The sequence below is a fragment of the Microtus pennsylvanicus genome, chromosome 5 (assembly GCF_037038515.1).
Source record: "Microtus pennsylvanicus isolate mMicPen1 chromosome 5, mMicPen1.hap1, whole genome shotgun sequence".
NCBI classification, from domain to species: domain Eukaryota; kingdom Metazoa; phylum Chordata; class Mammalia; order Rodentia; family Cricetidae; genus Microtus; species Microtus pennsylvanicus.
This window is the reverse complement of record NC_134583.1, coordinates 84,143,905-84,166,982: the sequence shown is the minus strand read 5'-3', so window position 1 is coordinate 84,166,982 and position 23,078 is coordinate 84,143,905. Positions and strand designations below refer to the sequence as shown.

General features: G+C 51.5%; 1 protein-coding gene across 1 annotated transcript in view; it reads right to left on the bottom strand.

Annotated features, from left to right (window-relative positions):
• The window catches only part of Kcnq1 (potassium voltage-gated channel subfamily Q member 1), a 320,601-nt gene that overhangs the window by 257,381 nt on the left and 40,142 nt on the right, over nucleotides 1–23,078 (bottom strand). The window contains exon 2 of the mRNA XM_075972864.1: nucleotides 20,134–20,224. Coding sequence (XP_075828979.1) covers nucleotides 20,134–20,224 — 91 coding nt within the window. The remainder of the gene's footprint in view (nucleotides 1–20,133; nucleotides 20,225–23,078) is intronic.

Below are 23,078 nucleotides of genomic sequence, written 5' to 3'. Positions count from 1 at the left end.
GAGGTCAGGAAAGAGCATTGGGTCCCTGTAACTGGAGTTAACAGATGTTTGTGAGCCACCAGTGGGTACTGGGAACAGAATCAGGATCCTGTGCAAGAGCAGTCAGTGCTCTTAACCACTGAGCCATCTCCCCAGCCTTCACACAGACAATACTGTTGGTGAGGACCCACAGCTACCGTGGTGGTGCCCAGGGTGGCAATAGCAAAGTCAGTGGCAGCCATCTTGCCAGAGGGCTTGGCAGCTTCTGAACATGCTGATCCCCCCACTCAGGGTCTGGGGGTGGGGGAGTTACTGGAGAGCAACAGAGGCAAGAACAACGCCAGAGCATGTGTGCAGTGCTCATGGCTGCTTTCATCATAATAACCAAACCCCAGAGACGGCTCAGATGTCCATCAGCCTGTGGACGGGTAAACAAGCTGCAGTACATTTTATCCTTTCCAAATGAAAGAATCAACCAGAGCACAGACCAGAAGCAGACAGGCCTCAAGTGGGCCCTGCAAAGTGATGGGAGCCAGACGTGGGGCTTCGTGCTGCACAGTCTCATTCTCAGGGGGACAGGATAGTTCCCAGGTGCAGGTGCAGGGATGGGCTGTGGTACAGGGCGTACAGAGCGTGTGAAGGAACTCAATTTGGCCTAGGAATTTGCCAGAACTCACTGAACCAGACGTCTCACATGGGAGAGAGTTTTGTAGCACATAAGTTAAGCCCAACAAAGCTAAATCTAAGGCAAGAAAACTGAAACACACACAAGAGAAGCCTATGAGATGGGTGGGTCACTGGTGACGTTTTCAAAAGTTGAAATAGGAGCTAGCAAGATGATTCGGCGGGGAAAGGTGTCTGCCACAAAAGCCTGGCACCTTGAATTTGATCCTTGAATTCCCCGGAAAGGTGGAAGGAGAAAACCAACTCTACAGAGTTTTCCTCTGGCCTCCACATGCCTCTCAAGGCATACGTGCTCATATGCATGCACAGATAGGCATGCAGAATAATAATAAGTAAATAAAGTCTTTAAATGTTTGCAAAGTTTAAATACTAAAAAGAAAGATAAGCTAAGGTTTTGGAGACTTAAAAAGGAAACATCCCACATTAGGTTGGCTGTAGGCACTTATGCCATGAGCACTGGGTGGGTTCTAGCCCCAGCATTGACCACCACCCCTTCTCTAACCTCCTCCCTCAGCCTCTGGGAGTCCAGCCCAGCTGTGATCCCCTCAGCATCTTTCCTGGGAGGGGACGACCAAGGGACTCTCACATCTGGCTCATCTTGTTGCTCTTAGCACTTGTCATAAACTCTCAAGGGCAGCTGAGGTTCTGTTATGCCTTGGGCCTGGAATCCAAGACATGGGTGCAGAAGACTGGAGAGGGTGAATATCACTGCATATCTGTTTGTGTCTTGGTCCCTAACTGAGCATGGTATCACTATGCAACCTGCCCAGCAGCCTTGGGGGCTCAGTTATAAACACAGAATTCTGGGCCTTCAGCCACAGGAGAGGGAGCCAACCAGGTAACAGCAAGAATAGACAACCCACAGCATGCAAGAACTACTACAGCCTATGTTATGGTTCCTCCCATGCTAAGGTCACCCTGGGCCAGAAAGTCTGGGCCAGGGGGACCGTGATGCTTATAAGACAAAGTCCAGAGCCAGCGAGGGTACAGGGTGAAGCTGACCTCACTGTCAGCATCTTGGGCCTTAGCCTGATACCTCTGTCCACTGGTATATTCCATTTGGTTGACACCTGCTTTAACATTGCTGAAGGTGTCGGGAGTCATGCTCCTAATGACTCACTTCTAGGGTCTGTCCCCTGTCCCTCCCAGGTGTGCCTACCGCCTTCCCTAATGTCTGTGGGCTCCCACACCTCCCAGTCACCATGCCTAAGTTTCTGCTTGGGAACACCAGGGTCCCCTTCCTACTACTCTGTGGACACTGGATGTGAGGCTTCTGGCCCCACATGGCCCCACATGTCAGGGTACACATGGTCACATGGGTATATGGCACCACATGTAGTCGCTCACAGTTACTTCCCACAAGACATCCTGAGGCCTATCGGGCCCCTGGCAGCTGGAGTGCAGCAGGGCACACAGGGCCTCTTGTTTCTCCTCAGGTGCTGGGATAGAGGCCCACCCTCCTGGCAGCCACACGGCATGATTACTGGAAGTATCCCAGGACTTCAGGCAGGTCCTTGGGACTGGTAGGCATTTTGCCTCCATCCTGTTTCCATGACCCTCGAGGGTCATGCAGCATTTCAGCTCTTCCGATGGAAAACCAGGGCCCCAAATTGCTCTCAAAGGCAGGCAGAAGTGGAAGAGGTGGCAGAAAAGCAGAGCCAGCCCAACAAAGGATGCCCCCCAGGCGCCCAGTCCAGGTACACCTAGCCTGGAGACAGCACCTCAGTATCCAAGCAGTCTGCCTTTCCTGCAATCTGACCCCACTGGCTCATGGTACCCAACGAGATGCTGGAGCCTAATAATGTCCACTGTAATGTGGAAGACCCAGGGCTGTAAGGTGACCATGGCCACTGGAAGCAGTCCTTCGTGGGGAAAAGGACTCTGGCACCTAGCCTGGAGACAGCGCTGAGACTAGGACACCTGGTTTTGTCCGGGCACCCAATACCTGTCACCAAACACCCTTCAAAGTGCTGGTGTTTGAGTCAGAGTAGTTCACAGGAGTCGGGGTGCGGGCAGGGAACAGAGCCCCTTTGTTCCCTCCAAATGTGCCCTTACTTTGCCCCAAGTTGAGAGTGGCACCTCCACATAAGTTGAGCCAGCAACTCTCTCTCTCTCTCTCTCTCTCTCTCTCTCTCTCTCTCTCTCTCTGTACATGTGTGCAATTAGCCTAGGTCTAGAGCCCAGTATTCCCATGTGTATGTACATGCATGAGTACATGTGCGTGCATGCACACATGCATGTGTGTGTATGCGCACACACACGTACAACAAGCAGGGTCAAAGAGTGATTGATAAGACTCACCTTCAAGGGGGTTATTGTATCCAATCTCCTCCTCTACATACCTACAAACACTGCTTAAGAAGAAGTTTCCCCAAGGAATTGGCGAACTCCGGAGATGTCTTCCAGAGCCTGGCCATTGACAGGCGTGTAAATGTGTCCCCTTGGGGTACCCCAACTGCATCTAAAACTCTAAAAAAGGGAACGCGAGCAGTTATGGAAGCATTTTGGTTACATGGGAATTTTCTTTGACTTGTAATCTTCTGAGTAAATACAAGAATGCAGTCAGTGACACGAAGGTTTATATGTGTGTGTCCCACCCCATCTCTTATTTCTTCAGCACGGCCAAATTTGGTTCTGATTGAGAATGTAAACCTGTTGGGATCAGTGAAAGCCTTCTCTAGACCCCCTTAGTCAAGCCTAGTCCAGGTGTGTGTCTGCGTGACTCATGCAGGCAGTGACCTTCAGGTCCACAGCACTGGCTCCCATGTGCAGAGGAGGGCGTTTCCTTCGGTTCCTACCATCCTTGGCCCCCATCATCCTATACACAAGTCCAAGTCTTGTAGCAACCCACAGCCGCCAACTCTCATTCTCCTTCCACTCTGACACCTGGAATCCTTGCAGCTCTGGTCACCCATGCCAGGCATACCAGGCTTACTGAAGGTCCTGCTGGGTATTGTCTCTTCTGATGGGAATACCAGAACCCAACCCTCTTCCCATTCCTACTATAGGATCCCTATTGCTCACTGAACAAAGCTATTCAGGACCCCTCTGCTGAGAACTGAAGGCCTGCCCCCATGTCACCTGCCATCTCTTTGTTCTCTGATAACAAAAATATACTCACAAAGGCTCTGACAAAGGTGAGACCAAGAACCTCAGCCATGGCAGTAAACACAGGGAGGGCCCACTAAATCTACTAGAGAAAGATATTTTGATACACAAGGCCCGAGTACATGCTTCATACAAGGAATGTACTCTGTGCATCAAGTCACAAACAGTTTGAAATGAAGATGGATGAAAAGACATACATACCATGTACATATTAATAAAAGAAAAGACCAGAGCAAACTAAACTAAACAGAAGACAATTTCATAACAGCAGACAGGCAAAGACATCAGGAGGACATTGCAACCCTAAACACAAACACACCTAATAAAAGGACTTCAAAACACACTGAGCAAAACCTGTAAGAACTACAAGCTCCCTTCACAGTAGGGGACCTCAACACCGGTCTCTTGGTGACAGAGGGAAAGAGGATGCGGAAGATCAGCAAGGACATGGCCAAGATAGACCACGCTGTCACTCACAGTGCCAGGTCTGTAGAGCGGGCCTCCCAGCACCAGCAGAATAAGCATGCGGACGAGCTCTCAGAGAGTATCTACCAATGTAAACCCTAAACTGAGCCTTACTAAGCTGTGATGGAGACAAGGCATATTGAGTATTTTCTATAATCAAATCCAGATCCAGGTAGAAATCAGTGAGGGGGAGGGGGCAATCAAGAATGCCTGTGCTCAGTGGATACAGTCCTAAATAATCTATGTGTCAAAGGAAACATACCCTTTCACAAGATGGCAAGTGACGAGTCTACTCCCGATGGGTGGGAACAAAATATGGCCACCCTTTCTGCACCTGTTGAACACTGTCGAATCAAGGCTAGACAATACCATCAGGTAAGAAAAGAAACCCACAGTCCCAGTCCCAAGGAAGAGAAAAGTCTTTCCTCACCAGCAGCCAACATTGTTAATGCCACATGACAACAATGGCACCTACAAGAAGCTTCTAGAATTAACAAGATAAATTTGCCAAAATGTCTGCAGTTCTCAATAAAGAATCAGATTTAACAGACCCATGACCATTAAATTCTACTTACAACCTTTTCATGGAGAAAAGTTGGGTTCAGATGGCATCAGGAGGAAGCTCACTAAATACAAGAAAAGAGGAAAAACCAACTTGGCTCAGCAAGAGCATCAAAAATAATAAATAAACAACTGGAGCTGGAGAGACGGCTCTGTGGTAAGAGCACTGGTTGTTCTTCCAGAGGACCCTGGTTCGATTCCCAGCAACCACATGGCTGCTCACAAGCATCTGTAACTCCAGTGCCAGGGGATTTGATGCACTTTTCTGACCTCCACAGGCTACAGGCATGCATGTGGTACACAGTCATGCCTGTAGGGAAAGCACCCATGCACATAAAATAATTCTAAAATAAACTTGGAAAAAAAGAACAACATAGGTACCTTGAAAACAGGTGTTCAAGATACCTGGACACTGAGACCTTGAAAAATAAAAGTAAACTCCACAAATGACTGTTTTTTGCTGTTCTACCTTAATGACAGTAAGGACACTATGGCATCCCAGGAGGACAGATCAGCGGCTCAGGACAGAGTCTGGCAGATCACACTCTTGTGGCACACTCGACTTTAAGAAGGACGGCAGGAGACTTGGGAGGGAAAGGAGATTCTTTCCAGAAAATGGTAGTAGGATCAATTCAGCATCCATATGAAGAAGTTAAGACTGCCAACTCCATTCCACACAAGGGGCTGGCAATTACTCTGGGGGTACACTGCCTAAGCAAGCAAGACAACCTAAGTTTGGATCCCCAGCACCCATGTGCAAAGTCAGGCATGGCTGTATGTGGCTGTGACCCCAGCACTGAAGGTGGAGACTGGTGGTGGATCCTGGGGCTTTGCAGGTCAGACTGTTCAGCTACAACAGTGAGCTTCAGGTTCAGTGAGAGACAAACACTCAAGTGGAAAGCAGTGTGGGGGGGGATTAATGTCTGTCTACCTCTGGCTTCACATGCACCTGAATGGGCGAGCACCCCCATCATGTGTGCATGTGTGCACATGCGTGTGTGCATACACACACTCTTTCACTCACACATACATACACACTGTATTACAGATCAAAGCTATAGAACTATAATAAGAAAATATTTATGTCATGCTTAATATGTGATTCTTAGAAATGAAATTAAAATGTAAGAATTAAAACAGAAGAAGGCAAAAATTTGACTTTGTAAAATTAAAATTTTCTTTTTCTTAAGTTGCTAGGGATAGAATCTTGTGCACGTTCTCTATCTCTGGGTCACACTCTTGGGGCACACTCTCAGGCCTAAACATTGCTGCTGCTGCTGCTGCTGCTGCTGCTGCTGCTGCTGCTGCTGCTTTCTTCTTCTCCTCCTCCTCCTTCTCCTCCTTCTCCTCCTCTCCCTCTCCTCCCCCCTTCCTCCCCCTCCCTCTCCTCTTCTTCTTCTTTTAAACTACATTGTTAAATAAACAAAAAGGCAAGTAACAGAATGGAATAAGCTATGTGCAAAGCCCAGACCTATGGTGACGTCACAAAGAACATTGACACCTGCACTGGTAGAAAGGCAGGACTAGGATTAGCTCAGTGCTGGAGCACTGGCCTAACATGCATGAAGTCCTAGGTTCAATTCCCAGCCCAAGAAAAACAGCAGCACAATGCACATAAAAAGACATTTTTATGTCTATTTTAGAATAGGATCTAAAGGCAGTTTCACCAAACAAGTTACACGAATGCCAAGTCAACTACAAAAGGATGACACCTGGCTGGGGAGGCAGCCCAGGCAACAAAGTGCCAGGCTGCAATCATGAGGAGTCAAGTTCCATGCCCAGAACCTATATCATAAGGTGGGGATGGGAGCACCTGTCTGCAATTCCAGCACTGAGGGGCAGGGCACAGAGACAGGCAGAGATCCCTGGAGCTTGCTGGTCAGATAGCCTAGCTGAAATCAGTAGGATCCAGATTCAGTGAGGGACTTTGTTTCAAAAATAAGGTGCATCCACAGACACAGACACACACAGAAACATGCATGCACGCATGCATACATGCGCACAAACACACAGAAAATGAAAGAGAGAGAGAGATTCAGCCCCTTCAGTCTCTAGGAAATGTAATTTTAGATACAGTGATGTTCCCCCTCCCCTAAGACACACACCAGATCCATTACTTCAGAAAGGGTTGACTAGCCAAAGCATGAGGTTGCTGGAAATCTCCATGCTGCTCAGAGGGTATAAAATGGTACAACCTTGGTTGGCCAGTCCCTGAACAGCTAGATAAATACCCACTATATCAACCAGGCATTCTACACCTAACTGTTGGCTCAAGAAAAAGGAAACAGGAGTATTCATGGTGGCACATCCATATACTGGCATACAGTGATGAAAAAGCAAGAACCTAGCTAGATCTCAAAGAACGAAACTGAATCAAAGGACCCAGACAAAAAGAAGGCATTATGAATGCTTCATTCGTAGGAAAACTCTAGAAAATGGAAGCATCTACAATAACAAACACCAGGCCAGTGTGTACCACCTGTGGCTATGGTCTCATGTGTTGGGATTTATTGCTTTAAATATAATATGTGCTATATGCCTGCACACACCAGGATAAAAGCCTCCTATCTTCCAACCCAGGACACCATCAATAAACTCTTCTTCATCCCTGCCTGTTCATGTCACTAGAATTAGGTAGCCACTACCCACCCACATGCTGCAGCCCTTGTAGCCACTGACTCTGGGCTGAGAATGTTCATGTTTGATGTTCCCTGAAACAATCCATGTATGTCCTAGGAGCAGGGCAACCCACTGTTTTCTGACCGAGGAGTAAACAGAGGTCCAGAGACAGTACTTCACACGAATCCACCAGGCTGCCTCAGGTCTCTGGACTCCTGCCACCTCCATGACTGTTCTCCACCACACCCTCACAGGCCTCTGAATGTTCCCTGTCACCCCTAGGCCATTGACTGCCCCTTAGCAGGGGCTAGGTTTGGAGCCTGTTGCTGCAATCCCTTTCAGAGAAAGAGGTGTTAGTTATCCCATCGCCACATTCCCAGGACAAGGGGCCTTCAGATATGGAGTGCAGGGATGGCTTCATAAATGTCTGAGCATGGTGGGTCAGGTCCGGCTTCACCTCCAGGCTTTGGTAGCAACCGCTAGGTCCAGGGACCTGTTTTTTGTTGGCAATACTTAGCAATGGGCAGGGATAGAGCCTCATCCGTGAACAAGAAGAGACACAGCCCTGTTAAAGAATGTAAAATAAGCCAGGTGGTGGTGGCACACGCCTTTAATCCCAGCACTCGGGAGGCAGAGGCAGGCAGATCTTTGTGAGTTCGAGGCCAGCCTGGTCTACAAGAGCTAGTTCCAGGACTGGCTCCAATGCTACAGAGAAACCCTGTCTCAAAAAAAAAAAAAAAAACAAGCAAACAAAAAAAAGAAATGTAAAATACTGACTGGGGGTCCTCACCCAGCTCAGTAGACAGCACATCCACCTAGCATGCAGGAAGCCCTGGGTTTGATCTCCAGTAGCACATAAACTGGGTGTGGCTGTGCAGGCCTGTAATCCCAGAGCTGAGGAGCTGGAAGAGAGGGATCAGTTCTAGATCATTTTCAGCTACATAGGGAATTAGAGGATAGACCCATGTTAAGAAAGGAAGAGAAGGAGGAAGGAAAGGAGGGAAGGAGGGAGGGAGGGAAGGAGGGAAGGGAAGAGGGATGGAGGGAAGAAAGGAAGAAAAAATATACATGATGTGAAATCAAGATTCCCTCAGGCCCCCAGAGCCCACAGTCTCCCCTCTGCAGGGGTGGAACTCCCAGCCCACACTTGATATTTTGTTCTTGTCCAGGCTTCTTATGCTGACAGTTCCTGAATTAAATGTGCAAATGGAATGGAACCAAGGGGGGGACCCACTCCCCACAGACCCAGGTCCAAGCAGAACATCCGAGTTGCATATGTATGCGACTCCAACTTGCATTCAGGTAAGAGTGGTGCACACAGGCCAGGCACTTGTGTGCCTCCACAAACTCCTTTGTGTTTATGTGTGTGTACCCTGAACGTGCATATCCCAATCCGTGTCCCAGCTGCACCAGGCTGCCTTTTCTTACTAACAACCTGCTATTTAGCAGTCCTGAGCAAGCGTGGAAGCCATTGTCACCATTTGCAGCTCCTAGCCTCTTTTGTAGACCACAAGTGCCGGGTCCACCTGCAATTCAGCCCCCCCGAGCCACATCTCCAGAGCAGAGTCTGTGTTATAAATAACCAACAAACACAAAGCCTTGACACCAGGGGCCAGGATGTGTCTTCCCAAGCATCACTCACATGGGGGAGGCGAGCATAGCTCCTGGTTGCCACGACCCTGAAGGTACTTGAGTACGTACTCCATTTCTCAAGCCCAGCAGTCCAGACACACTGAGATGGCCTCTGGGTCAGAGCACCTCCCACAGCTATTGAAGACGGCTGCCGTAGCCCAACCCGGGCCCCCAGCTCCCAGCCCCAAAACCCCACTTGTTCTACGCAGAGTCCCCAGCCGCCATGCAGCCTCATCGCCAGGAGACAGAGAGTCTACTGAAGCTGCTGCTGGAGCCTTCCTTCACCGGTCAGCTCAAAAAAGCAAGGGGCCAGGGGGCCTGGGTGCTCAAGTGTGCCTCTCGACCCTAAGAGGCTGCCCCCAGCCCCCTCCCTCCCTCCCACCTGCAAAGTCACACAATGACATGCTTCAATAGCACACAGTCTGGGCCTCTGGTTTTCGTTCTGAGTGACCCTGGGAGGCCAAGAACGTGATGGGAGCCCGTCTGAGTGTGATGCCCTGGGGGACACTCAGGGCCCCAGCCCGCGCCACTCAGGCAGCCCCCGCTCATCCAGGCAGACAGCTGGCGGGCTCCACCACCGAGCTGTGCCCCTCAGCCATGAGGCCCTGCGGCTCATCCTCTCACCCCCAACACAGTCCCCAAACAGCCCCCGGGCGCCCCACTGGAGAGGGGGTGCCAGGGCGGCCTGCTCAGCCCACCCCACTATATTATGTCAGCTGTTAGCCCGTACTTAAAGCGAGGCGCTCCAGCTGGCCAGGGTCAGATGTAAAAACAAGGGCCTAACAAAACCCTGCCACCCCCCAGCTACTCTGAACTGGAGACCCCCACCGCATGCGGCACTCGCTGAGGAGGCTCTTCCCAGCCTCAGGCAGAGCATAAAGGAAACACCTGTCCCTGGCCGGCACACTCTAATCCCACTAAACCCGAGTGGAGAACCACCCCCAGCAGGCCAGCTTCTACCCCAGGTCTGACGTTTTTGTCTTGGGCCTAAAGGATGGATGGTCGAGAAGACAGGGAAGAGAACCCACTGCTCTAGGAAGTAGAGGCCTCCTTGTGCCCCAGCCAGACCCCATGCTGTAGAGATCAGAGTGCCCAGGGAACCCCCCATTCCCCCCCACACCTACTTCCTGGAGTCTGTGAATGAGACCCTGCCTGCCTTAGGATCCTCGGTTCCTGAACAGTTGTCCTCCTTTAGAAGCTCCTGACACAGAGCGGTCTTTCCTACTGACATGGGAGCCCCATGTGACCCTGTCGTAAGCCAGGACCCCAAAGAGCCACTGGACGCCCCACACACGGCCACCCAGGCTGATTTATCGTTCCTTACCAACCTGGAGCTGAGTCAGCACAATTGTTAGGAAGGGGGCAGGGAGAGTAGGGGGTGAGGAGAGGGAAAGAGGGGAGTGTAAGACCACCCAGATACCTGGAGGCCCTGGGAGGAGGCTGGGAAGTCATGAGCAAGCACATTACACAGAAATGCGTGCGTGTGCCTCCCACACACACACACGGGGGTGTCCTGGTGCTGGCCCAGTCACCCCTTGCAGTTTCCCTGACCAGGAGGATGATCTTTGGGGTCCCAGGGTGACATGGGGATGGCAGGCTCCCAAGAAGATTTGAGGACTAAAACAGAACTGTAAAATGGGGAGGGGAGGGTCCCCCTCATTGGTTTGGTCCTTGTGACAAGAAGCAATGCTAAGCACAGCACTGACCACATGCTCACGAGGAAACAATGAGAGCTGGTACAACATGGGCCTCTCCCCATGTTTCTATACAGAACCTGGGCCTTGTTACTAAGACTCAGCAGCCATCCAGTGTGGAGACTGGCCCTCCATCCACAGCACATACAATATCTGTTGTATAACTTGAGTCAGTGAAGGCCTCGAAGACAAGTGGTTAGCACTCAGGTCAGGGTATGGGGAACCTTCAACCAGGGCCTCTCCCTGACTCTCCAAGGGGTCGTCTTGAGGCCATGAGAACCTGCTGCTAGGCACACACCAAGGCCTCTTCTCTTTTCCTTTGGGCTCAAGGTCACCTGAAAATGATGTGGAGATGAGCCCTGAAGGAAGAGCAATGTGGAACAGGACCTTCAAAGCCAGCTAGGTCATGGCTTTCCACCTACAGAGCCTCCAGAAGACCAGCCCTGCCTACATTCCCAATCCTGCCTAGGAGCCTCCAGCTGATTCTCGCGTGCTCCATAGTAAGGAATAGATTGTGTGTCCTTCCAGAAGGGTCCCATAGTTTCTTTACTTCCCTCTCTCTCCCGCCCCAGGCTTCTCATGATTCTGTCGTGTTCTGAACAAACGTTATATGTGATGATTCTTGTCACTACACACTTGGTTCTTCCCAGTGAATGCAGAAACCAGAGCTGTGTCCTGCAGGACCCTCCACACTAAGGCCTGGGAGGTTCAGGAAATCTGGTGGCAGCTGAGGATGCTGGCCTTCCTGCTCTTACAGAATACAAGCCTTGCGCAAAGGAAACAGGGCAGGGTGGTGGCCAGTTTAAACCCCATAAACCTGACAACCTAGAATCCATGGCCTTTCAATTGTGTACACTGTGGCAGAGATGGCCTGCCCTGCCATTTCTACCCCAGATCCTAATGTGACCTCCTAGGAGATATGTCCCATGCATCCTAGTTTCATTTCTGTTGCTTTGACAAAATATCCTGGGGGGGGGGGGGAGACAACTTAGGAGAAGAAGAGAAAGGGCATATTTTAGCTTACAATTCCAAGGTACAGTCAATCACTGTGGGGAAGTCAAGACAGGAACTTCAAACAGTTGGTCACATCCCAGTCACTGCCAAGAGCAGAGAGAAATGAATGCATGCATGCTCACTTGCTCGCTTGCTTGTGCTCAGTTCCATTTCTCCACTCTTACTCAGTCCAGGAGCCTCGACTAGGGAATGGTGCCGCCCACAGTGGGCTAGGTCTTCCCACATCAATTAACTTAGGACAATCACCCACAGATGTGCCCACAGGTTAGCCCAGTGCAGGCGATCCCTCTTTCCAGGTGATCCCAGGTTGTGTGGAGTTGACCATTAAAGTCAACCAAGGCTGTTACAAAGCAGAAGGTCTCCTAGAGGCACACACTGGCTTTCTAAAGATAAGGGACACAATCTCAGTGACTCGGGAAAACCCCATCACGATGTATTTATAGAGAGAAAAATATTGGCATAGATGGAATAGAGAAAACCAACTAGTGGGAGAGTCATCCAAAGTGGCATGAACAAGGTACAGTTGTCTTGTATGTCAACATGGGAACACAGAAGTGTGGGACCGTGCAGCATGCCCATGGGGTCAGGACACAGCAATCTAAGTACCATTTTACTGCACGTGCTTCGTGTGAAACCAGGGGGAGTAGGAGTTCAAGGCCACTCAGAGTTGCCAGGCATGTCTGCACAGGCTTTTCACCCCAGTGCTCAGGAGGCAGAGGTAGGTGGATCTCTGACTTGGAAGCCACTGTGGACTACACAAGATACTGTCTCAAAACAATGAAAACTAATGAAACAAAGTATACCAGTGACCACTGTTCTGCAAATTCTCCTGCTAAACAGAATGGGGCTTGCCCACCTTCTCAGAGGCCATAAAGTACTTGCTGTAAGCTTCAAGGGCCACATAGTCTCTATCCTGGCTCAGAAACAAAAACTACGGAGTCCACAAGCCTGTGGACTCTATTCTGCCACGCCCTTCTTGGCCCCTAGCAGCATAGGTGGGGTCTCAGCCTCCCAGGCAATCTCTATATTCTCTAGCAGCTGAAAAAGAAAAGATACCAGGAGAGCTGCCCACCATGCCTGCCCCAGCCCATGGACAACATAATAATACACAAAAGACTCTGGAAGAATCTGTCTCTGTCGAAGGGGCAGCTAGGAGGCAAGAGCTTTGCTGCAGCTCAGCATGGCAGGCATTTCTAGAAACCTGGCAGGACACATGAACTCTGAGCCCAGCCAGTATGACTTTCCTGCGCAGCTCTGAGGCCTTGAGATCCCTAGAAGCAGCCCAGCCCCATCCATTCACCTAGGTCACTCCCAAGACTAGAGGCCACACACACCCCCCACAGACCAAACCACAGAGCAGCTGTCTCCCTGGAGAGAGTGCCAGCAATTCCTGGAGAGTACCCCCCATGCCTCCTGAGCTCTAGATGCCCTGGGGGCTACACACAGAGCTAGGCCTCAACGCCAGCCCCAGGTGCTCCTTGCAGATGGCCATAGGGACTGGCCTCCACGTCCACAGGGCCCTTTGGTGTGAGTTTGGGGTGTGAATCTGGAGCCTGTGTCCCATCAGCCCAAAGCCTGAAACATAGTTGGAGCTTCATAGATATTCTCTGCCTCAATGAATCTAGGAGAAAACAACTCAGCCAAAGAGGTGGGCATCTTGCGTGCATGGGGTGGGGGCATCTTGTAAAATAGAAAATTATAAGCTAGGACAGTAGGATCCTGGAGCACTGGGGACACAGGGACAGAATGTCCCCTCTAGGGGGTCCAGGCGAGAGCCGGGAACTCCATTGGTTAGCTGGCTGACACCCTAAGGAGTTGTAAGAACTAGACCTCTCCAAGCAGAGAGTTGGAGCCTCACAGGGAGCCAGCCTTAAGTTTGTCCATGGAAAACTCAAGTCACCCACTGGTCTCCTGACCTTGGGCAGCAGTGATTGAACCTACAGGAGTCTCCTTCCCTCGGCTGCAAACTGTCTTCAGGGACAGGGTCAGTGTGAAGATACTGGCTTCCATGCGTGTAGCCAATGACAAGTGTGGTGTTAATGCCCCCACAAGAGATTCCAGACAGGACACCAGACCAGGCAGTGTGACACACGGCCAAATGTAGTACAAATGCCAACACCGCACCAGGTACAACCTGAGCCGGGTCGTAGCCAAAAAACAAGGCACCAACTACAATTCCAGGCAGCAGAAGATCAAGAGATAAGGATGCACTCTACAACAGATAGAGCGTGAAAACAAACGAAACCAAGGCAAAGCTCAGCTACAGGACAAAGAAAGACATGAAGCTAGGCGCTGAATTTAACGCCAGTAAGTCTCTCCTGGCAGGAAAGGGTGTGAAAATGAAGGCAAGCACATGAGGCCCTGCCGAGTGTGAACGAGGGTCTGGGACCTAGGGAACTGACCTTGTTCCACATGAAAGTGGGACCCACGGAGGGCTGTCTCTAGGACTCAGAGAGCCCACAGGATCTCATTTTGCCCCTGGGAAACTGAGGCCTGCCAAGAGAGTTGCAGAAAGCCAGGGCGGGCCAGGAAGGGTCCAGCTGCAGGGAGGTGGGTCGCCCCTGCGGGGCCAGGGAGCCTCACAGTCAGGGAGGAAGCTGGAGAGATGACCTCATCCCCCAGGCCTCCGGCCGCGGCTCACAGGGGTTTTAACCGCAGGCATGGCGGGACAGTTCCCTGGTATGCGGGCCACGGGGCTCACGGAGCTGGAGTTTGTGTTAGTACTTTTTCAATGCAGCTGTCTTTGTGTGGGATTTGAAAACAAGCTGGGGTTTGAGAGACAAAAAACAGCCCTGCACCTGGGCCTGGCCAGGGTCTCCTATTGCAAGCAGGGGTGGGTGGGTTTGGCGGCATGCATGCACATCCAGCAGGCGTGCACGTACACGGCGTGCACACACATGTGCGCCACGTCCACAGATGCACGTGAAGCCTGCTCTGGATTCAGAAGCAGGATTGGGGTGGGGGATGCCCTCCTTGGGGCCACAAACAGGTTTCAAGGCCAAGCACACCTACAACACGCATGATCAAAGTTCCAGCCAGATCCTGGCCTGGCAGGGTCCAGATTTCTCCAAGAACAGCTTTTCAGGCCCAGGGAATATGCCTGGCTCAGCAGAATGCTTAATCCCTCGGAGGCCGCCTGGCTTCCTTGGCCCTGCTGAGATAACAGGGCTCTGGCACCGCTAAAGCCAGGCGCTGAGGCAGGAGTATCGGCGCTGGGGTTGGGGAACGCAGCCTCGCGTGACTTCTTCTCCGCCATTTACCCAATGTGTTCCCAGAATCCCTCACAACGTTCCCTCGCCCTGGGCCCCCGTGGGGCACCCCAGGCTGTGGTTTGGGCTCCTGCGCTCAGCACTCTGGGCTGGGCCCAAGGGCTGCCGAAATGCGTATGACAAGAGCGCCACCTGGTGTCTCCACAGCCCAGCGGAGGCTGCCTTGTCCTTAGCCCCAAGGCTTAAACAAATAACCTTTGCTTCTTACCCCACTCCCATCCACTGCACGTATCACCTGCATTTTACACTGTGTCCCTCCGCCTGGGGCTCCAACAGTCATTCTTACCCCAGAGGCCTGGAATCCATAACCTTGATATCTGCCTGGGCTGGGACACAGCCACCCTCTGAGGGCCATGAGCGACTGGCCGGCCATCTGCTAAAGCACACAACTCCTCCTTACCTAACGCTCTCATCAAGCATCCTTTCCTCCTGGAAGATATCACCATCCCATATACATGGCTCTTTGAGTCACACACTTCTCTCCTTGTCCATATCTCTAGGCTGGGCACATGCCTGCCTCTTCCTTGCTGTCTCCAACACCATCTGTGGCCATGAGTCTAAAGGAAGCCTCTAGACGCAGCCAGTTCAAACCCTAGAAGGTATGACCTCCAGAGGCCGGCAAGTGAGGACACAGCTTTGTTACAAAGTGGAGGAGAGAGTGATGGCTCAGCAGTTAAAAGCCCTTGCTGCTCTGGCAGAGGTTCCAAGTTTGGATGGGCATCCATGTTGGACAGTTCACAATCGTCTATAACCCCAGCTCCAGGAATCTGCCACACCCTCTTCTGGTTTTTGTGGGCACTGTACACACACACACACACACGCACACACACACACACACGTACACTCACACAAAGAATGTGGAAAAGACAAATGGGAAGGTCAAAGCTGAGGCTGATTCTCATCCCTACACTTTACAGATGGGGAAACTGAGGCTCAGGGGAGTCTCTATGGGGCATGCCTGGGAACAAGACTTAACAAGAAGGGGGTTGTGTATATACAATTTTTGGATATACAAATTTGAGCAGCTGGAATGTTGAGCCTCCTTGGCACAGTGGAAAGGTGTGAGAGAGATGTGAGCCTACTCACAGAATCCCGTCAGACCCAGGATGCCCAGAAAAGAGCAGTGTTCCAGAAGGGAGTGTGCAGAGCTGACCAGAGGTCAGTCCTAATAGCAGAGAATCAACTCTGCTGGGCACAGCGCCTGTGCAAAGGCCCTGAGGCAGTTGAGAGTGAGTGATGAGGAGGGAGGGGAGGATTGGAGATGGGGGGTACTTAAATGTGTAGCACTCTGAGGACCATGAAAGAGAAGTTGGAAAATATCTCAAACCACCCAGGGAGCATCCGAGACACTTAAGGTTGTTCTATAAAGTCTCTCCCTAGTTGTTGTGGGGCAGGAAGAGTCCAGGGAATGGGAAAGGGACAAAGGAGGTAATGAGGTCGCTGCCCTCACTGCAGTGGACAAAGAGCCACTTCTGGGAAGCAGAATAGACTGGGGCGGGGCTGCCTTCGGAGTAGGGACCTGCTCACACAGAGGGAAGGGATTGGGGGGAGTGGACATCACAAGGTCCCACCCACACTCGCCTTGGCTCTGGGGCAGTAGGATCTATGTGGTGTGCAATTCCAAGAGTAGCCACCAGATGGTGTACAGGCCGCAGAAAGAGCCTGGCTCGAGAGAGGCAGCAGAGGCCACCAGGAGAGGGCGCCTAAGTCAGAAGTTACTGTGGATGGGAGAGAGGGGTGACAATCACCCCAAGTCTGGAGCTACCAGATGAGGAATGGAGCATGTATTCATGAGTCCACACACAAAAAGACACATATTGACACATGAACATATAGTTACATATGAAAACACTGTTTACACATAGGCATGAACATAGCTGCAGATGCACAAATCAGTATGAATAGGTACACAGGTATGCACAGGCAGACACGAAATCAAATACATGTAAATGTCCTCTCACACATGTACTCAGGCCAAACACACACATGCTTAGAGACACAGCTGTATACAGGAAGGTGTCCATCTGAATACACGGGTACATGCTTGTGTGAACACATTCTCATGAATGCATACACAAATGTGTGCTTGGAGACCTTCCAGGGGAATGTCCTGACAGTCAGGCCCTGCTCAATATGGGAACAATCAGGGACTGTTGGCCCAGGCTCTCCAGACCAAGTCCCAGGCCAAGGACTCCAGAACCCTAGCTCCTTGGGGAGGAACCTGGGCCATACCCTTCAGCAGCCACCAGATGCTATGTCCTCTCACAACACAGTCAGAGACCAGGCCTTTCCTGTGTGACAGCCATTTCTGTAGTAGGCAAGGGAACAATCCTGAGAAAAACCTATATGGATATCATCACACATAAGACCAAGGAACCCAGGGCCCTCTTGCCGCATGAAAGGATGTAAGGGTCCTGTAAAAATCCCCAACAAAATAGAAAAGCTCCATTGGACAGGTCATGAAAGCTTATATTCTGGGACTGAGAGGTATCTCTCAGGAAAATGAGGCTGGTTGACCAACACATCTAAAGAGATGCCAGCTAAGATTTGACAGCCAGGGGGTGGTGGCATACGCCTTAATCCCAGCACTCAGAAGGTAGAGACAGGCAGATCTCTGTGAGTTTGAGCCCAGCCTGGTCTAAAGAGTGAGTTTCAGGACAGGCTCCAAGCCTACAGAAAAATACTGTCTTGAAAAACAAAAACAAAACAAAAATATTTGATAGCATCCTTCCTGCCAGTCAAATGGAACCAGCTAAGAACAGGTGTACTGTGTACTGACTGGATGTTGCTTTTGGAAAAGTCCAAGGAACTGACCCACACTTGAAGCCCAGTGATCATAGGTACAGGCACATCACAGGCTGAGGCCCACAGTGAAAAGTATCAGAAATCACCCTCTAGTGACTACAACTTTCAATAATGTGCCTGTCCGTGTTAGCAGTTGCCTAAACCACATGCAAAACCACCAGTGACCCCCACAGAGGCAGGTACACCACTGCCTGGCACCACAGCCATGTGGGTATCCCCAGCATAGTGAACATGGGGTGCATCCTGGGTTGTATGCATTGACTTTCAGGCTGGGGGGGGGCTGAAATATGCTACAGATCCTACTACAGGGTGCAGGATCCCGGCCAGATGAACCCTCCGGTGGCCTGTGGAGAAGAACTTGGTACTTCCAGGCAAGCTCCATGTCTGATTTGGGCTACAGTGAAGATACACATCCTATGGTGGGGGGAAAGGGGGTCTTTGGGGTAACTGGCACTCTGTGCTGGAAAGTTAGGGGTAAGACGGAGCAGTGCCTGCCCACACTCTGGTGGAGACTCCCAAAGCCATTTGGCAGTATCACCATGACTGCTCAAACCCAGAGAAGAAGACACCACATTCAGGCCAGAAACAGAGACCTCTACGACCCAGGAAAGAAATATTTCTTGTGGCTCAAAATCTAGAAGCAATAAAGGAAAGATAAAGTTGACACATGAAATATGTGTGCCACTGGGCAGCAATCACTGTGACTCAAGATCTAGCAAGACAAACTTTCCCAGCTGACAGAGGGAACTGAGAAACACCTAAGGTGAAGGACGGCTATCTGTGATCATTGCTCCCTACTAGGATCGGGAACATCCTATCACAAGAGGAAAACACAAATGCACACAAGCAGAAAGACGTTAGGCTGCGCCCTTCTAGGCTTTAGCACCGGTCATCATCTTGTGCCCACAGCCATGCTGCCCGGCCTTCCCAGCAGCATCATAACTGCATCGGCACTGTTTCTAAAGTGCACTTGGCCTCACATCTGGCCCAACAGTGAGTGGTGATGCACTGGTGTTCTGCTGTCATGGCAACTGGCTCCAGGCTCTGGACAGCCCTGCCAGACAGGGTCTGCCTCAGTTGCAATATCCGACCCTGGCCCTGTCCCAGGGCTCACAGCTGCCAGATAAACAGTCCTTCGGCCCCTTGGAGCATGTGGATTCATGCACTACACAGTATCCTGAAGGCACAGTTGGGTCTTCACATAGGGTAGGGTCACACAGGACAGTCCCCAAGTCTCTCACATTTTGTAGATCACACAGGACAGTCCCCAGGCTCCTCAGAGAGTGTGACTAGACCCTGGTGTTTGGGAATTCCACTCTTCAAACTTTCCACATGTTACTCTATGCTGGGACGGGGGCGTGGGAGATATGTCCCAAGCCTGGCCTGCAGAGGAGAACTGATGTGGGAAGGTCATATTTCTATCTGTTGCTTTCATTGGTCAATTAAAGAAAACTGCTTGGCCCTGATAGGTAGAAAATTAGGCAGGCGGAGTAAACAGAACAGAATGCTGGGAGGAAGAGGAAGTGAGCTCAGAGACGCCATGCTCCCCTCTCCCGGGCAGACGCGATAGCTCTGCTCTCTGAGGCAGACGGTGATGCAGCCAGCCACCAGGTCAGACATGCTGAATCTTTCCTGGTAAGCGCACCTCGTGGTGCTACATAGATTATTAGAAATGGGTTAAGAGGCCGAAACTAATGGGCCAGGCAGTGTTTAAAAGAATACAGTTTGTGTGCTATTTCAGGGCATAAGCTAGCCAGGCGGCCGGTGTGCCGGGGACGCAGCCCCGCCGCTCATATTACTACAGAGACCCAAGCTATGTACCAAGGTAGTTGTGGTGCCCACTAGGACTGCCATGGTGGTCCTGCCAGGAATGATGCACGAAAGTCTCCTGGGCTGAAGTGGGGTCCCACCTTGATGACAGGGGTAGACTCTTGGCTGGAACACCTGCAGGGCTCATGAATCAGTAGTAACACACACAAGAATCACTCAGCCCTAGGCACTGCCCCCCGCCCCCCACCCCTCAGTGCTATGGTGCCCATTTCCTCCTGTCTTGCCTCTGGGCCCACTTTGGAAGTTCCCCATACAAAGGCCTTTCTGACTACCTGCTCCAGGTCCCTTATGTTCATCCTGCCCTCAACACACAGCCCAGAGCCCTGGCAGGCATGGATGCAGGGGAATTGCCCTATCTGATACCCCAGTACCAGGGTGGTGGAGACCAGGGTTGACGCGACTCTACCCAGCCCTCCTTCACCTCCTCCATTCGCACTGATGGCATTTACTGATGGCCCTGGGTGCCTACATACCATCCAGAAGAGGGTCCCGGTGGCCAGAGCGGCATACTGCTCAATAGTGGACAGGACACTGAAGATGAGGCAGACCAGAACAATGAGGAAGCTGTGAGGACAGGGGATATATAGTCAGTGCCTGATCCAGCTGCCCTGCCACCGCCCTCCTTCCCGACACCCCACATGCAAGATCTTTGGTGCTAGCAACTCCAAGTATACCTCAGTTAGTGCATTCACACATAGGGTACATAGAATAGAGGCCACTGACCATCATGAGGACTGACCCCAGCTTGGTGTCTCAGTGTACATAGACCTTGAAAATGCCACACTCTGTGACTACCCCATCCCATCCCAAGATCATCTGTCACCTGACTGCTCTGGACCAGCAGCCAATCCACAGAAATGTCACATAGCCTTGTGGCCATGGCCATGGGGAGGCAGACAATGGGTCAGGGTCTCCTAGGAGGCTTGGTGGTTCAGCCTCAGAGTGTCCAAGAACTTTGGTGTACAACTGAAGCCCAAAAAAGCCATTTTTAGACACTGGGGGCCCTTCACACCCAGGAGTTCAGAAGGGTACACTCCCTCAGTTAACGGGGAGACCTAAGAAAAAAGGGCCAAGCACAGCCACTACCTGTACCCTGAGGGCACCCAGAAGGCACGCTATCACACGGAGGCCATGGTTTCCACCTGCTCTGATTCCAAGGGCACTGAAAGATAAGTCTCTCTTCCACTGAGTTTCCCATCCTTGGGTGTCACCATCCAATGTGGCCTTCAAAGTTTCTCCCACTTGAGGAACAAGGTAGCAGAAAGAGAGATGCTGAGGGGGGTGCTCCAAAGACTCTGTATGCCATCATGGCAGATTCTTGGGGATCAGAATGGAAGTGGGGAACTGACACATTGTCCCAGGGTTACAAGAGGGGAAGACAAAGAAGCCATACACAGAGACATCCGGGCCCCAGCACAGACCCCTGCCCACATCAAGGAATTCACACACCTTCTACCAATCCCATATCCCGTTTTCTCAATAAAACCCAGGCCACCAGCCTCAGCCTCCCAGAGGTCATGCAGCAGCAATGGCCTGACTCGGCCACAGAGTTTCCTGAGTGAGGCACAGCTCAGATCTCCCGCACCTCGCAAGACTGAGTCCATCCAATCCTGGCCTCTGGAGCCACCACTAGAGGCCTGGAGGACTGACAGAGCCAAGGGCCCCACTTGCTACCCATTGCCCCCCTTCCACCTGCCCTGCTAGGTCAAAGCCTCCCCCATGACAGACACTTCATTTGTTGTGACCGCTTACTCCCCCATGCAGAGAACATCCCAGTCTCCTCTTTACCCCAGCCCAGATGCCCACTCCACCTTCATCTCCCCCACATCATGCCTAGTGTGATACGGCAGTGGACCTAGTCCTGGCTCCTAGTCCCTCCTTCCAGGTCTTGAGGACCTGCTGCCACTGCCCTACCTGGAGGCAAGGACTCAGGCTCCTACAAGTGGTCCCATCTCATGTGCAAAGTTACTCTAGTACCCGCTCTGTCCCCCTGTGCCACCTCAATCACAACACTTGAGGCGAAGCATCTCTGCCAAGCCCTAGTGCCTGCAGTCACCCCCAGTCAGTGAACGTCTTTGGAACAAGTGCCTAGCATAGGACCTGGTATACAGAGATCTCAGTACCCCAACACATACACACCTCTATTCAATACCAAGCTTCTGCACCTCTCACTGCACCTATGGTAACCTCGTGTCATGGTAGGCAATAGCTTCAGCTGGCACTGATCCCTGGCCACCATCCACCCCAGGATGCTCACCTGGAGCACACATCTGATTTTGCCCTGGAAGAACCCCTAAGTGGGCTTCAGCCCTTGCCACTCCACAGACTGAGGCCTTCTCTCCCACCGTGCATTCCTCACAGGCCTAGAGCTCTGGATGTAGCCAATCTCTAACACCTTGGCACCCAGTGCTGCTACCAGAGACTGTTTTCTCTCATCCATTCTCCACATTGCCTCAGCCCTGAGGACCCTCCCAGGGCAACACAATAGGACACCAGGTCCTCCTAGGTCCCCCAGTTGTGTTCCTCCTGGCCAGCAGTAACCACGCTGATTGTTATGCCCATGTCTGACTCCTGAATGTAACTGTATGGCATTGACCATGAAAGGCTCTGTGAGATGAACCAGCCACATGGGTCATCAGGAAGCCTTGGCTCCTACGGGCACAGCAAACACTGGGTGAGGTGAGCACCTCTCTGCTGCCCATCCACAGGTTAGACCTCCATTTAGGCCTGCTGGAGAGGTCTGGCTCTTCGTCATGGATTCCCAAGTGCTTCTTGAGCCCCTTGAGGCCTTTGCGGACTCGGTTCCCCTCTGGCTAGGCTCTCTTCTCAGAGTGACTCATCACACAGTGGGGCCTTGCTAATCCTGGGTGTGAGTTGTTTTGACTTGCAGCAGGCAGGGAAGTGGGACTGGGTTCATCCCTCGACAACAGAAAGTAGAATAGATGCCCCACCCCAGACCATTGGTTACACGTGGAGCCTGAAGAGGGACCAGCATGAAGAGACACAGCCCCTTCTGGCCGCCCCTCCACAGTGAAAAAGCCAAGTAGCCCCCACTTCAGATTCCCCATTGACCCAGTATGAGCTTAGAGACACCCTCTCATAGAGCTACAGTTGACAGCACAGTACATACCTCAGGGGCTCAACACCTAGAACTGAGGTGGTAACTTTATCCCAAGGTCTTTGAGAAGCCCCCAAACTCCTGGTGTCGCCACACATGATAAAAACCTCCTGCTACCCTTGAGCACCTTAAGGCCCAATGTCAAGAAATCCTCTCAGGGCACTATGTGGCCAGGTCTACTCACTTATCACCTGACCAAGGCTTGACAGAGAGTACCACCAGTCCCACAAGAACCTCACAGGTCACAGTGTTACTGTGTTGAAATCCAGCTATTTCTGAGGTTCCTGGGGATCTTTAGGT